This window comes from Asterias amurensis, chromosome 20 (genome assembly GCF_032118995.1).
Source record: "Asterias amurensis chromosome 20, ASM3211899v1".
In the NCBI taxonomy this organism is placed as follows: Eukaryota; Metazoa; Echinodermata; class Asteroidea; order Forcipulatida; family Asteriidae; genus Asterias; species Asterias amurensis.
This window is the reverse complement of record NC_092667.1, coordinates 10,276,468-10,290,224: the sequence shown is the minus strand read 5'-3', so window position 1 is coordinate 10,290,224 and position 13,757 is coordinate 10,276,468. Positions and strand designations below refer to the sequence as shown.

General features: G+C 38.9%; 2 protein-coding genes across 2 annotated transcripts in view; one reads left to right on the top strand and one right to left on the bottom strand.

Annotated features, from left to right (window-relative positions):
• Positions 1-3,696: 3,696 nt before the first annotated feature.
• On the bottom strand, positions 3,697-8,896 carry LOC139952266 (small ribosomal subunit protein eS21-like). The gene is made up of 6 exons (XM_071951343.1): positions 8,849-8,896; positions 7,698-7,760; positions 7,186-7,249; positions 5,642-5,713; positions 4,917-4,972; positions 3,697-4,021 (listed from the first exon to the last, which is right to left on the bottom strand). The coding sequence occupies exons 2-6, from the start codon at positions 7,745-7,747 to the stop codon at positions 4,003-4,005; spliced, it is 261 nt and encodes an 86-aa protein (XP_071807444.1). The 5' UTR covers positions 7,748-7,760; positions 8,849-8,896; the 3' UTR covers positions 3,697-4,002.
• A 226-nt stretch (positions 8,897-9,122) lies between these two features.
• The window catches only part of LOC139952487 (transcription initiation factor TFIID subunit 2-like), a 33,198-nt gene continuing 28,563 nt past the window's right edge, over positions 9,123-13,757 (top strand). Inside the window, exons 1-4 of the mRNA XM_071951629.1 lie at positions 9,123-9,284; positions 10,568-10,622; positions 11,049-11,116; positions 12,323-12,418. Coding sequence (XP_071807730.1) covers positions 9,226-9,284; positions 10,568-10,622; positions 11,049-11,116; positions 12,323-12,418 — 278 coding nt within the window. The 5' untranslated portion in view covers positions 9,123-9,225. The remainder of the gene's footprint in view (positions 9,285-10,567; positions 10,623-11,048; positions 11,117-12,322; positions 12,419-13,757) is intronic.

Here is a 13,757-nt window from a genome sequence, read left to right as displayed (position 1 = left end):
GATTTGAGGTCTCGAAATCAAGCATCCAAAAGAACACAACTTCGTGTGACAGGGGTGTTGTTTCATTCATAGTTATCTCGCAACTCCGACAACCAATTGAGCTCAAATTTTCACAGGTTTGTTATTTTATGCACATGTTGATATACACCAAGTGAGAAGACTGGTCTTTGACAAATACCAATAATGTCCACTGCCTTTAAAACAAACGGAGGAACGGTTAAAAAAAAACACAAAGGTATTCTTTGCAGATGAGTTTGTGACAAGTACTGCACTTCTTTGGTATTTGAATAAGTACTTTACTTGTTGAGATGGAAGATATTTTATAAATAAGAGAGATTTAATCAGTTTGCTTTGTCAGATTGTATTGTAAATATTGTTAAAGTTGGCAGGTATAGTTATCAACAATATTTGATTCCATGCAGTACTATTATTAAGAGTGAAATGTGATATACCAAAAAAAAGAGTCTTATTGCCTTTCAGTGTACTATAACCAAAGTTTATCGATAGATTGTATATATAATAGTAAGATTTTGCAACGCTGAGTGCATTTAGAGATTATATTTGATTCTGTACATGTCTGTAATTATTTATCACAGGAATTTTTTTTGTATTTTTTCGCTTTTTTCGTAATATTATGCAACTTTGAAGCAGGTCGATTGTAATAAATTACACTGTTTGTTTGTACGCATACATTGGCTTGCCCACATGGCATCAAAACAGTGTGGAAGTTAGCAATCTTGTCAATATAAAAAGCTCTTTAAACACAGGTAGAATGCTTATGCAAGTAATTACAAATATTTTTTATTGTTTAAAGACACTGGACACCTTTGGTTGTTGTCAAAGACCAGTCTTCTCACTTGTCTCCCATTATATGCATAAAATAACAAACCTTTGAAAATTGTCTACTCAATTGGTCGTCGAAGTTGCGAGAGAATAATGGAAGAAGAAAACACACCCTTGTCGCACAGGTTGTGTGCTTTCAGATGCCTTGAATTAGAGACCTCAGCTGAGATCTCAAATTCAATTCAAATATTTTAGAGAGAAATTACCTCTTTCAAAAACTACATTTCTTCAGAGGGAGCTGATGCTCACGGTGTTTTATACATGTACTATCAACAGCTCTCCATTGCTAGCTTGTAACCAAGTAAGGTTTTATGCTAACAATTATTCTGAGTAGTTACCAATAGTGTCCAGTGCCTTTAAAGGCAGTGGACACTATTGGTAATTACTTAAAATAATTATTGCCATAAAACCTTTCTTGGTGACGAGTAATGGGGAGAGGTTGATGGTATAAAACATTGTGAGAAACGGCTCCCTCTGAAGTGCCATAGTTTTTGAGAAAGAAGTAATTTTCCACGAATTTGATTTAGAGACCTCAGATTTAGAACTTGAGGTCTCGAATTCAACCATCTAAACGCACACAACTTCGTGTGACAAGGGTTATTTTTCTTTCATTGTTATCTCGCAACTTCGACGACCGATTGAGCTCAAATTTTCACAGGTTTGTTATTTTATGCATATGCTGAGATACACCAAGTGAGAAGCCTGGTCTTTGACAATCACCAATAGTGTCCAGTGTCTTTAAGTGCTTAGGGGGGTGTAATGCAAGTGTGCAGTTTAGAAGGTCTCTCGCAATTTAATGTGCAGAATCGTGTTTAAAAAAAAAAAAAAAATAGTCGTTGGTGTAGAATGTTAAAATTAACCCAAGGAATTGATAAGCATAAACTGAAACAATTTGAGCGAGATTTTATGTACATGTACATTTATGCATAACATTAGAAATCTGTGAACATTGGGTTCAATTGGTCATCGAAGTTGCAAGTAAATTAATCTTCAGAAAAAGCACCCTTGTGGAAGCCTCTCTCATATTCAAATTTGTGGGTGAAAAATAGACACTCCTCTAAAACTACGGTGTACATTACTTCAAAGGATCACGGTGTCAATTTTTAACAATGTTTAATAACAGCTCTGCAGTGCTCTTTACCAAGCTAAGTTTTTACTATAGTCAGTGTCAATGTACCAAAGGTATTCACTCCCACTTGACTCAAGTCCCAATCCCGTGCCATCGCCAGAGAAAAAAGAAACCTGTTCCGCGTGCGGGACAGGATCGCAGCTGCAATAACTACATTTTGACGATGGGGGCGCACTTCTTATAATAAATAATAATAATAACACAGCATTTATAAAGGCGCGCTAAATCTGGTGAAAAACCACTCAAAGGCGCCGGTCAAGATGGAAAGAGGGAAAATTCTCAAGTGTTGGGGAAAGCAAGTGTGAACAGGTGTGTCTTAAGTTGATGCTGAAAGATGGAGATGTCATGGAGTTTCCTGAGGTTTTCAGGGAGTGAATTCCAGAGCATGGGTGCTGTAATGGAAAAACCCCTTTCCCCGTAGCTGGCTAGACGAGACCGGGGAACAAGGAGCATGTTGCTGGTGAATCTAAGACCCGGTCTTGTAGTACGGGGAGTCAACCTGTAGGTTTTGAATGTAGAGTGGGGCTAAACCTTGGAGTGCCTTGAAAGTGAGAATGATTATTTTGAATTTGATGCGTTGTTTGATGGGAAGCTAATGTAGATTATAAAGGATTGGAGTGATGTGGTCATGCAATTTGTTTCCAGTCAAGAGACGTGCTGCTTGCACATTACATGTTTGGGACTTGAATCAAGTCTATCACTAGAGGGGTCCCAGGGTCAACTTCAGTTTTGTGATGCGCTCTTTTTTCAAATGGATAGAGTCCCTGTAAAAGCAGAAGACAAAATTACAAGTCTCTAACATGCTTGCCCATAAAATTGTCCTGAGTAATGAAGTTGCAATTAAAGAAGAATCTAAAGATTGTCAGAGATTAATGATTGGTAGCTTTTTTTAATTGATTTTTGAAGTCATTTGTAAGAAGATTTAAGTCACACAGAAGATGCCTTTATGTGCTGGATGCTTATAGGCATGGTATACTTTGTTGAAGTGTTGTTGCCGAGCAGTTAAGAGCACCGACTTCAAACTCTGGTGTTTCTGATCAGCCAAGTGTGGGTTGGAATCCAGTGTCCTTTGCAAGACACAGAGCCATTGCTTCGTCCTTTGGATGGGACGAAAAGCAGTTGGTCCTATGTGTTGTGTAATGCATGTATTAAAGGAACCAAGTGCACTTATCGAAAAGATAAGGGGTTTGCCCCGGTGTTCATGGCAGTGGCTGGTGAATGCGTCGTAGCACCTTGTAAAGCCTTATAAGGTGCTTCATATTTCATAATTCATCAACTCAATAACCTATCTTCCACAGTTTGTAAAGCCAAGTGCCTCGAGTACATTGTTTATTCAACGTGCGCTATATACCGACTTTCGCATGCATACACCCACCTTCCCATTAACAACTACATGTAGTGTACATAGGGTCATCGGAACAAGCCCTACTGGTTTCTAGACGGCCCTCTGCTCAATGTAAAGATGTATTATTTTCTTCCAAGCCATTCTTTTGAAGCACGGTTCATACTTCCTTCAAATGGGAATGCAAAGCAAATTCGACGTTATCGTAGCGAATGTTTTGCAAAAGTTGAGCACAGTTCAACTGCTGTGAATAATTTGTTGGGAATATGTGACATCACCATTCGTTTCACATTCGTAGCAAGTATGAACCGTGCTTAAGACTTGTTATTGTGTGGAAATTAATATAAACAAACAACTAAGAAAACGAATCCAAACTGCAAAGTTTACTTTTCACAACTGAGACACATTTTTATTCAGTATTGATATTAACATTAACTGGTTCAGGAAATTGTAATATTAGGATCTTAAGATGCATTATAAAAATCATCTTCCTTTTGCAAGAAACTAATATTGCTCAGGATGTAATCTGTTCAAGTGCAACAACTGCACATGACAAGTGTTGCCAATCTGGTGTGTCGTTGTGTAGAAAGTCTGTAAGCCAGATGATTCAAACCAGCTAGTTGACTTTGATGTTTCGTCAATGGCTTGAAGACTTCCCCTGGCCTCAGTTGTGATTGCCTAAGAACATCTAATACTGACTGAAGTTCCTGTAAAACAAATAACAGGGACCGACAACATTTAGCAATCAACATAAAGTATACAAAATATATAGATTATTTATCATTGTGTATAACATGCTGAAAATTGCGATGGTTTTTGATTATTTTCTCCCGACTCCCACATTGAACTACCCCAAATTTTCACAAGCTTGTGATTTCATGTACATGGTTGATCACACTTAAAGTCAGTGGACACTGTTGGTAATTGTCAAAGACCAGGCTTCTCACTTGGTGCATCTCAACATATGCATAAAATAACAAACCTGTGAACATTTGAACTCAATTGGTCGTCGAAGTTGCGTGATAATGAAAGAAAAAACACCCTTATCACACAATGTTGTGTGCGTTTAGATGGTTGATTTCGAGACCTCAAATTCTAAACCTGAGGTCTCGAAATCAAATTCGTGGAAAATTACTTCTTTCTCGAAAACTATGTCACTTCAGAGGGAGCCGTTTCTCCCAATGTTTTATACCATCAACCTCTCCCCATTACTCGTCATAAATTAAGGTTTTATGCTCATAATCATTTTGAGTAATTACCAATAGTGTCCACTGCCTTTAAGAAAATTATCTTTCAATTCCGTTGGGTAGTGAAGTATTACCCATAAGAAAATGAGATTAATCTTCTCTTAGATAGTGCTTAATCTTAAACACAAAAAGGCTCAAATGTGAAACTGTAAAGATAGTATTGTTCTCGTTTTGATTCCGGTCTTGAAACAGATTCTCCGGGGCAGCACATTTTTTGAGCTACCAGCCCTGTGGATTTCCCCTCGAAAATTGAGCATTGACACCGTCTTGGACTTTTTAAAAGGAGAAGTGAATGGGATGACTGGAATCAGGTTCACTGTAGCTTGTTCAAGTTTGATATCTGGTGAGAACTTACTTGGCTACGATGTTATCAGCGAGAGCTAGTCTGTTGATGCAATCATCCGACTCCCCCTGAGGATAAACAGTTCAAAAGGAAAAACAATTTGTAATAATCTTTTAACATTCATACTGCAAGGTAACAACACACACACAGGGAATACGACTCCCAAAATGGTTTTAAGAAGGAAGATTTCTCTAAGGTGATGATGCCCATGGGTTGTGCAATTGCATTTAAGACATTTCATCTGATGTCACCAAGGCAGTTTCCCAGGTGAGGCTCCGGCTTGGACACTGTCAGTCCACCTGTTGGAAGTCCCATACAGAAAGTGTAGGCTTAAAATTATGGATGGAGCCCCAGCCGGAGCCCTTGATTCTGAAGAGTGCACTGGAGAACAAATCAACTTGCTTTGATTCAGTGCCATCTTATCTTCAACAGAGGATATCAATTGCCTGAGCCGGAGCCTTGATTTTGAAGAGTGCACCTGGAGAACAAATCAATTTCAGTGCCGTCTAATCTTTCACAGAGGATATTATTGGATTGTGTACCGCATCCATGCAAAGCCTCAACTCCGACAAAAGTTACTGTTTATTTAGTTCTACCATCAGTCCCGTCAGCAAGACACTGATGTTCCACGTCATGCGAAATATGTTTACAGTCACCCCAAGTCACAAAATAGGTGCATGTCAACGTGCAGATTCATACAAGATTTGACATGCCCAAATGATTTGATTTCTACTTACCATGGTTCTGATGGCCCCGCAGATGGCATAGGTCTTGAAGCTACCATTGTAATGGCCATTGGTTGGGTCAACCTGCAAATAAATAGTTCACACAATTATTATCAACATAATATTGAATGATGAACCTTACAGGCCTGTATGCTTCGTTTTTGAAAGGGCAAGGGCACCAAGGCATTTTCTTCTTGGTATAAAAGGGCACCCTACGAGGAAATTGTAAGTTTCTACCGCAGCATTTCAAGGGCATCAAGGCAATGACCAGGGGGCAAGGACGCAATCGCCTTTGTCGCCTCCGTGAAGTATCAGTCCCGAACCTAGACTTGGGATGTTTAACTGGCAGTTTAGCCCCTTTCCAAATTTCCTTCAGTTGTTTCCGTTTCTCCAAAATTAGAGCCCTGTCAAAGAGGGTTAAAGACACCGGACACTTTTGGTAATTGTCAAAGACTAGTCTTCTCACTTGGTGTGTCTCAACATATGCATAAAATAACAAACCTTTGAAAATTTGAGCTCAATTGGTCGTCAAAGTTGCGAGATAATAATGAAAGAAAAAACACCCTGGTCACACCAAGTTGTGTGCGTTTAGATGGTTGAATTCGAGACCTCAAATTCTAAATCTGAGGTCTTGAAATCAAATTTGAGGAAAATTACTTCTTTCGCGAAAACTATGGCACTTCAGAGGGAGCCGTTTCTCACAATGTTTTATACCATCAACCTCACCATATATTACTCGTCACCAAGTAAGGTTTTATGCTAATAATTATTTTGAGTAATTACCAATAGTGTCCACCGCCTTTAATGCAAAAATGCTTCTCTAGCCCAACACAGCATAGTCACGACGACACCGTGGTCGGTGGATAGACTGAGGGTCTTGAAATCACATTGGTTCAACCCCCCCCCCCCAAGTTAACCGCTGATTTCACAATGACTAGATTAAGTATTGACATCTAGTTACTGAATCATAATTTCTTGATTTGTGTAATTCATATTCATAGACAATAAACCAATCTTTGTATGAGAGAGATTGGCTTTTGCGATCGCTTGGTTCATATTTCCTTGTGAGAGTTTGCCATGTTTCCTTGATGGGAAGATCATCTTAAAGACACTGAACACTATTGGTAATTGTCAAAGACTAGCCTTCACAGTTGGTGTATCTCAACATATGCATAAAATAACAAACCTGTGAAAATTTGAGCTCAATCGGTCATCGAAATTGCGAGATAATAATGAAAGAAAAAAACACCCATGTCACACGAAGTTGTGTGCGTTTAGATGGTTGATTTCGAGACCTCAAGTTCTAAACTTGAAGTCTCGAAATCAAATTCGTGGAAAATTACTTCTTTCTCGAAAACTACGTCACTTCAGAGGGAGCCGTTTCTCACAATGTTTTGTACTATCAACCTCTCCCCATTACTCATTACCAAGTAAGGTTTTATGACAATAATTATTTTGAGTAACTACCAATAGTGTCCACTGCCTTAAACAAACACAAACATATAACATCATAATTCACACCCCCAGAGAGAAGCTTGGTGAGTATTGAAATATACCTCAGCTATGTTGATCTGAATAGCAGCATGGTCCTTGGCGTTGATAATGTTCTTGCTGGCAGAACTGCAGGGAGAAGAAGAAAAACAATTACTTTTTTTTATTACTAATCAAACCAAAAGCGCTTTGAGACTTCAATGTAATTTTGCGCTATATAAAAACTGTTTCCATTATTAATATAATTATAAATTAAGAGGACAGTTTGTCCACTTCTGAAATCTGTACAGTCAACTCTTGCTTCAACACGATCGTTGGGGCTGGCCAATTTACCTCCCAATAACAGGAACGTTATTGTTATGTTCGAGGACAGCAAAACAAGGGTTCTGCCCAGGATGTTTCATAACTGTGAGGCATTATGGACCCAAACCTTTGGATGTTTAGCCGAAGCAGGGTCTTCGAAATGATTTCCACTTGGTGTTTACTTTGGTTTCGAAAGCCTTAATTTGCAATCTGGGGCATTCTATGGTTTTCTCTTAATGATGTTTGCCGTGTGTGGGTCTAGATATTAACTCACCATTTACGTGGGGTGTAGAGATCTACGTATTCACCGGCTTCGTTCTGCATTTTGGCGTTTTCTCTGTAGACCCAAAATAACACAATAAATTGTTATTGATTGCACAGACTAGAGTCATGTCTTGGACCCAGTAACTGGGGCACTTGGATGATAGCCCCCCCCCCCCCCCCCACCGCTACCCTACTTCTTTTTCTTAAATTTTTACTGTTTTATAATTTAACAGCTTTAAAATTTCAAGGACAAAAAAAAGGTACAGTGCATGCGGTGGTGTCCTGAAAGTCTCCATCATTCACTCTTCAGTGTTTTCTTCCATGTTTTTCAACTTAACTTCTCAAAAGACTTTTAATATACATGTATGTACTGTGGGCCTAAGTCATAGACATAGCTTTCAGTCTTTCAGTCAACAAACTTTGTTCATCAGTTACAGTAAGCTAATCATCAGCTCAACATGTTGTGTCTCAGAGTCAAAGATTTAGACGTTAGAGGAGCGATTCATCATCATAAAATTATACATGGATTACCCCCCCCCCCCCCTTATTTACATTTTGTTAAAATTTAAACATTACCTCAAGCACAAAATCATACATTTTATTTGCCATCACAACCATGACAACAATGCTAATAAAACTAGGCAAAGCCTAGCCAAAGATTTAAAACAAATCTAGTGTAGGAGTAGTGACTTTTTTTGTGGAATTTCAATTTAAATTTCAAAAATTGGGGGACAATTCTTTGTTGGTTGGGGAAACAAAAAAAAACTTTTTCATTTTTAAATCATCTCCTTATTCAACTATTGTCAGGGTTTTAACTAACTTAGAAGACCCTACATTTGCCATATATTATAAGGAGGCATTGAGCTAGAAATTGCTCCGAAGAAACGCTGGATGACCGAACGCGCACTGCTGGCTCTGGGCCGGCTGGGCGCCACCGCCGTTTGTGGCACGGCAGTGTGCATTGCATGCAAGGTAAACCGGAATTTGTTAATGTTCAAATGACAAGAAACATTCTAATTTTGTAACATCTTAAAAGTCTCTTATACTACAAATTCATAACTCGTACCCAACATTATTTATTCCACTACTATTTAAACATAAAATAATCAAGATAATTTAAAGCTATTTGTTATTTCTAAGCAATTTTAATTCGTGATTTACCGAGGGTTCGCAACTAGCACAGAAGCCACATGTAAAAGAGGTAGAGGGCGCGCTTTGATAAATCTACCAAAACGAGGCAAATTTTAGTAACATTAAATATTATAATCTTATTTCATTCTAAAACATTACTAATTGCTCAAGAAATGCTACATATAAAAATACTTGAGTACGTTTAACAGTTTGAGAATGATGTTCTTTAATTATTATATTTTGTTTAGTGGTTTACTTATATTCGATATTTTTAAGTTGTTAAAGGTCATGTTGTGCATAAAAATGAGCGGAGCAGACGAATATTTTATTTTTCCAAACAAAAACTCCGTTTATTTAGGTTTTCGAGTTGATTGTGTTCCAATTAGGTCGTAGAAAAACAGCTAAAGATGTCCAAGATCTTCAAGAAAGGAGAGAAAACGTTCGAGACACCTCGTCCATTTAGATTATAAGTATTTCTTTTTTTCTCGTTCTTTAAATAAGCAATGCCCTCTCGTGTTAGCAAATTGTGCAATGTTCAAGTCGGGCATTTTATGATAATGCGCATTTACCAACGACAACTTATAATGTGCACGAGTTATTCTTGCGCATTGATGGAAAAACTGTTCAATGTGGCGCAATTTAAGAAAGATTGCAATCAAATTCAAAACAACAACTTTGGATTTGAAAGTTTGTTTGTGAATGCATGGAGGTAGAAATGTAATTTTGTAATTTCCTCCTATACAAGAAAATTATGCTTTTATGTTTTGCTCGATTGAATAGATAGAGGTTTGTCAATTTTGTTTTGTTTGGTTGGCCCGGGTTTTTATCATTCAAAATCAAACATGAACATGATCACAATGATTTGATTGATTAAATAAGAGATAATCCTTCAAATGGATAACTTTCCGTATGTGCGCCACCACTTTTTCACTCATTTTTAGAAAAAGGGATATCTCATTGAGGTAAATTAGATACTATATTATTTCATATCGAATGAAAAAGTGGTGGTGCCATACGGAAACTTTTCCCTTTAAAACAAAAATGAGTGAAAATGTGGTGGCATGAACGAGGATACAAAAATTCTTCCAAAACTGAAATTAAAAAAAAGCCTTGCTCGTACATGAACAAAATCTCAAGCCTGATAGTGACAGTGACACTTTTTCGTTGTCAAAAAACATTAAAGGCAGTGGAAACTATTGGTAATTACTCAAAAAAATTATTAGTATAAGGGATTAAAACCTTATTTGGAAACGAGTAATGGGGAGAGATTGATGGTATAAAACATTGTGAGAAACGGTTCCCTCTGAAGTGGCATAGTTTTCGAGAAAGAAGTAATTTTCCACGAATTTGATTTCGAGACCTCAATTTAGAACTTGAGGTCTCGAAATCAACCATCTAAATGCACACAACTTCGTGTGACAAGGGTTATTTTTCTTTCATTATTATCTCGCAACTTCGATGACCGATTGAGCTCAAATTTTCACAGGTTTGTAATTTTATGCATATTATGTTGAGATACACCAACTGTAAAGGCTAGTCTTTGACAATTACCAATAGTGTCCACTGCCTTTAATAGAAACTTTAGAAGGCAACTTCCTGTCGCCCTGTGATTGGAATTTTTTTGTTTCCTCTTATACAAAAAAATGAATGCTTTTAAAAGTTTTGTTTGATTTATTGAAGTTTGTCAACTACAAAAATGTAGACTAAAATTCAGAATAATTACATGTCCTTTTTGTTTTATATTTTTACGAATCATCAGATATTGTGCATAACCGGAGTCAACTTTCAGAGGAAATCAATCATCGTAAGTTTGCTCAAATTGTTCTTGTTGTAGAGCCTCTTATTATAAAGAGTTTATAAGTCTTAAAAAGTTGTACATATGTACTCTGTTTTCCTAAAAATCACATGTAGTTAATGGAAAAATAAATGATCGCAGTGCGTTGTGGTTGATAAGTTAACAAACTCAAGCTCTGTGGTTAAAAGTGCCTGAACTAATGGCGGTCAGTCGTGTCTTGCCTCGCGCTCCACCTCTGGGACATCGGTTTGAATTTCACTAGTGGATTGGGTTTTCAGTCCCTACTTGACTGTGTGAGTTTTCCCTGGAATAATTCTCCCACATCTAAAACTGAAATTTTCTTAGTTGTCTTCTCTCTTCTCGTTTGGCTCTAATAAGAGCCTTGAGAAATAATATCCTAATCCAAATCTAATGCCTATTGTTATTTTATTGCAGGGCTATGTTGAACTACATCTCCTTCCCCTTAGGTCAGGGGTCAATCGGATCTTCCTCAACAGCAAACAGTGCAATATCCTTTTTCTGACATTGGCAGATCATGTAGAGATTAAGAATCTACTCAAAGCATTTCGAACAAGTTGAATTTATGAATCAATTTGAAATTTAATAGATGTTATAATCGCATCAGAGGTGAGGATTGAGAAATTCATTTGGGTTTTACTCAAACACCAAGCAATATAAAGCACTGTGTTCTGGACCTGATGGAAAAGTGACTTTGAAGTAAGTATCCAATTGTAATGGATATTTTTTTTCAAATAATTTTTGTGGTTACTCCATTCTTTTTTCTTTTCTTCTTTTTTATGCAAGTCGCCAGACACACGAGGCCTGTTGGCCACTTCAAGGTGTGAGCTACAATTATTATTTTTCCAGAGGCCGTTGCCACCTACTCCTAGGGCTGAAACAGGGTTACCCCTTTTACAGTCCATACGGATGTAGGCTTGGGTATCATCAGTCCGAAGCCTGGCCGGTAGATCAGAAAGCACTACCTCCCCAATTTTATGTAGCAAGTTTCACGACCGGGGATCAAACCAACACTCTGTTGATCAAACACCAGAGCTTGAATCCAGTGCTCTTAACCGCTCGACCATAACATGCCACGTGATGTGTTAATCAGCCTGCTATCAAAAGAGGCACCAAGCATTAGAGTCGCAGAGCAATTGGTCCCTACAAATTCTTCTTTGATCTTGTGGTATGGTTTGCAGTGTAGGTTGACCACAAAAGAACACGATTCATTTGAAATGGAATGCCTCAACATACTTGCTTAGCGCCCCACAAGTGCTCACAAGATTTTGACAAGCGCATGCGCAGAGCAGGTACTTTTGGTTTGCCAATCAGTTGAAGTAGATTGTGTTAAAATACTTTCTTTTTTACACGCGCTCGCAAAGTGTATCAGCACAGTGAATAGTTTTCTATGTATAGACGATGTGACCTATGTTTACATTCAAACCGCCCTCTGTTGAAAAAAACACTGCATACATCATATTTCGCCGGGCAAAAAGCACGTAGTTATGGTAAGATTGCATACACTTTCTAGCTGGCTGCCAAAACACAAAGGTTTTGCCCGGCGGTATGCGCGCGAATCATGTTATGGTTTTCGTGTGACGTCAGAGGTCACATTGTCTATACCAACACTAAACAAATCTTATTACCATTAACATCGTTGTAAGGGTAAAACTAAAAGTTATTTAAATTATTATTTACCTTAACTAAAGAACACGAATCTATCGTATCTGCATTAACGAGATATGGGAGGCATCATTCATGTACAGTGATCCGTCACTCTCCATCTGCCAAAATGAAACGAAACAGTAAGTTCATACAGTCAGCTCAAAATCAGAAAGGATTTATAAGACCTCGAACAACCCAGAAAGTATTTATATTATCTTGTCAGTCCTTTCTGCTGTGAGCTGACTAGGTCTTGAATAAAGTCCTTTTTGCTCTGAGCCGACTGGGTCTTTCTTAGATCTTTGCTCTTTCTGCTCTGAGCCAACTGGGTCTTTTCCTTTCTGCTTTGAGCCAACTGGGCCTTTTCCTTTGTGCTTTGAGCCAACTGGGCCTTTTCCTTTCTGCTTTGAGCCAACTGGGCCTTTTCCTTTCTGCTTCGAGCCAACTGGGCCTTTTCCTTTCTGCTCTGAGCCAATTGGGCCTTTTCCTTTCTGCTCTGAGCCCACTGGGCCTTTTCCTTTCTGCTTTGAGCCAACTGGGTCTTTTCCTTTCTGCTTTGAGCCAACTGGGCCTTTTCCTTTCTGCTCTAAGCCAACTGGGCCTTTTCCTTTCTGCTCTGAGCCAAATGGGCCCTTTCCTTCTTGCTTTGAACCAACTGGGTTTTCCTTTCTGCTTTGAGCCAATTGGGACTTTTCCTTTCTGCTCTGAGCCAACTGTGCCTTTTCCTTTCTGCTCTGAGCCAACTGGGCCTTTTCCTTCCTGTTTTGAACCAATTGGGCCTTTTCCTTTCTGCTCTGAGCCAACTGGGTCTTTTCCTTTCTGCTCTGAGCCAACTGGGCCTTTTCCTTACTGCATTGAACCAATTGGGCCTTTTCCTTTCTGCTCTGAGCCAACTGGGACTTTTCCTTTCTGCTCTGAGGCAACTGGGCCTTTTCCTTTCTGCTCTGAGCCAACTGGGCCTTTTCCTTTCTGCTCTGAGCCAACTGGGCCTTTTCCTTCCTGTTTTGAACCAATTGGGCCTTTTCCTTTCTGCTCTGAGCCAACTGGGCCTTTTCCTTTCTGCTCTGAGCCAACTGGGCCTTTTCCTTCCTGTTTTGAACCAATTGGGCCTTTTCCTTTCTGCTCTGAGCCAACTGGGTCTTTTCCTTTCTGCTCTGAGCCAACTGGGCCTTTTCCTTACTGCATTGAACCAATTGGGCATTTTCCTTTCTGCTCTGAGCCAACTGGGACTTTTCCTTTCTGCTCTGAGGCAACTGGGCCTTTTCCTTTCTGCTCTGAGCCAACTGGGCCTTTTCCTTTCTGCTCTGAGCCAACTGGGCCTTTTCCTTCCTGTTTTGAACCAATTGGGCCTTTTCCTTTCTGCTCTGAGCCAACTGGGCCTTTTCCTTCCTGTTTTGAACCAATTGGGCCTTTCCTTTCTGCTCCGAGCCAACTGGGCCTTTTCCTTTCTGCTTTGAGCCAACTGGGCCTTTTCCTTTCTGC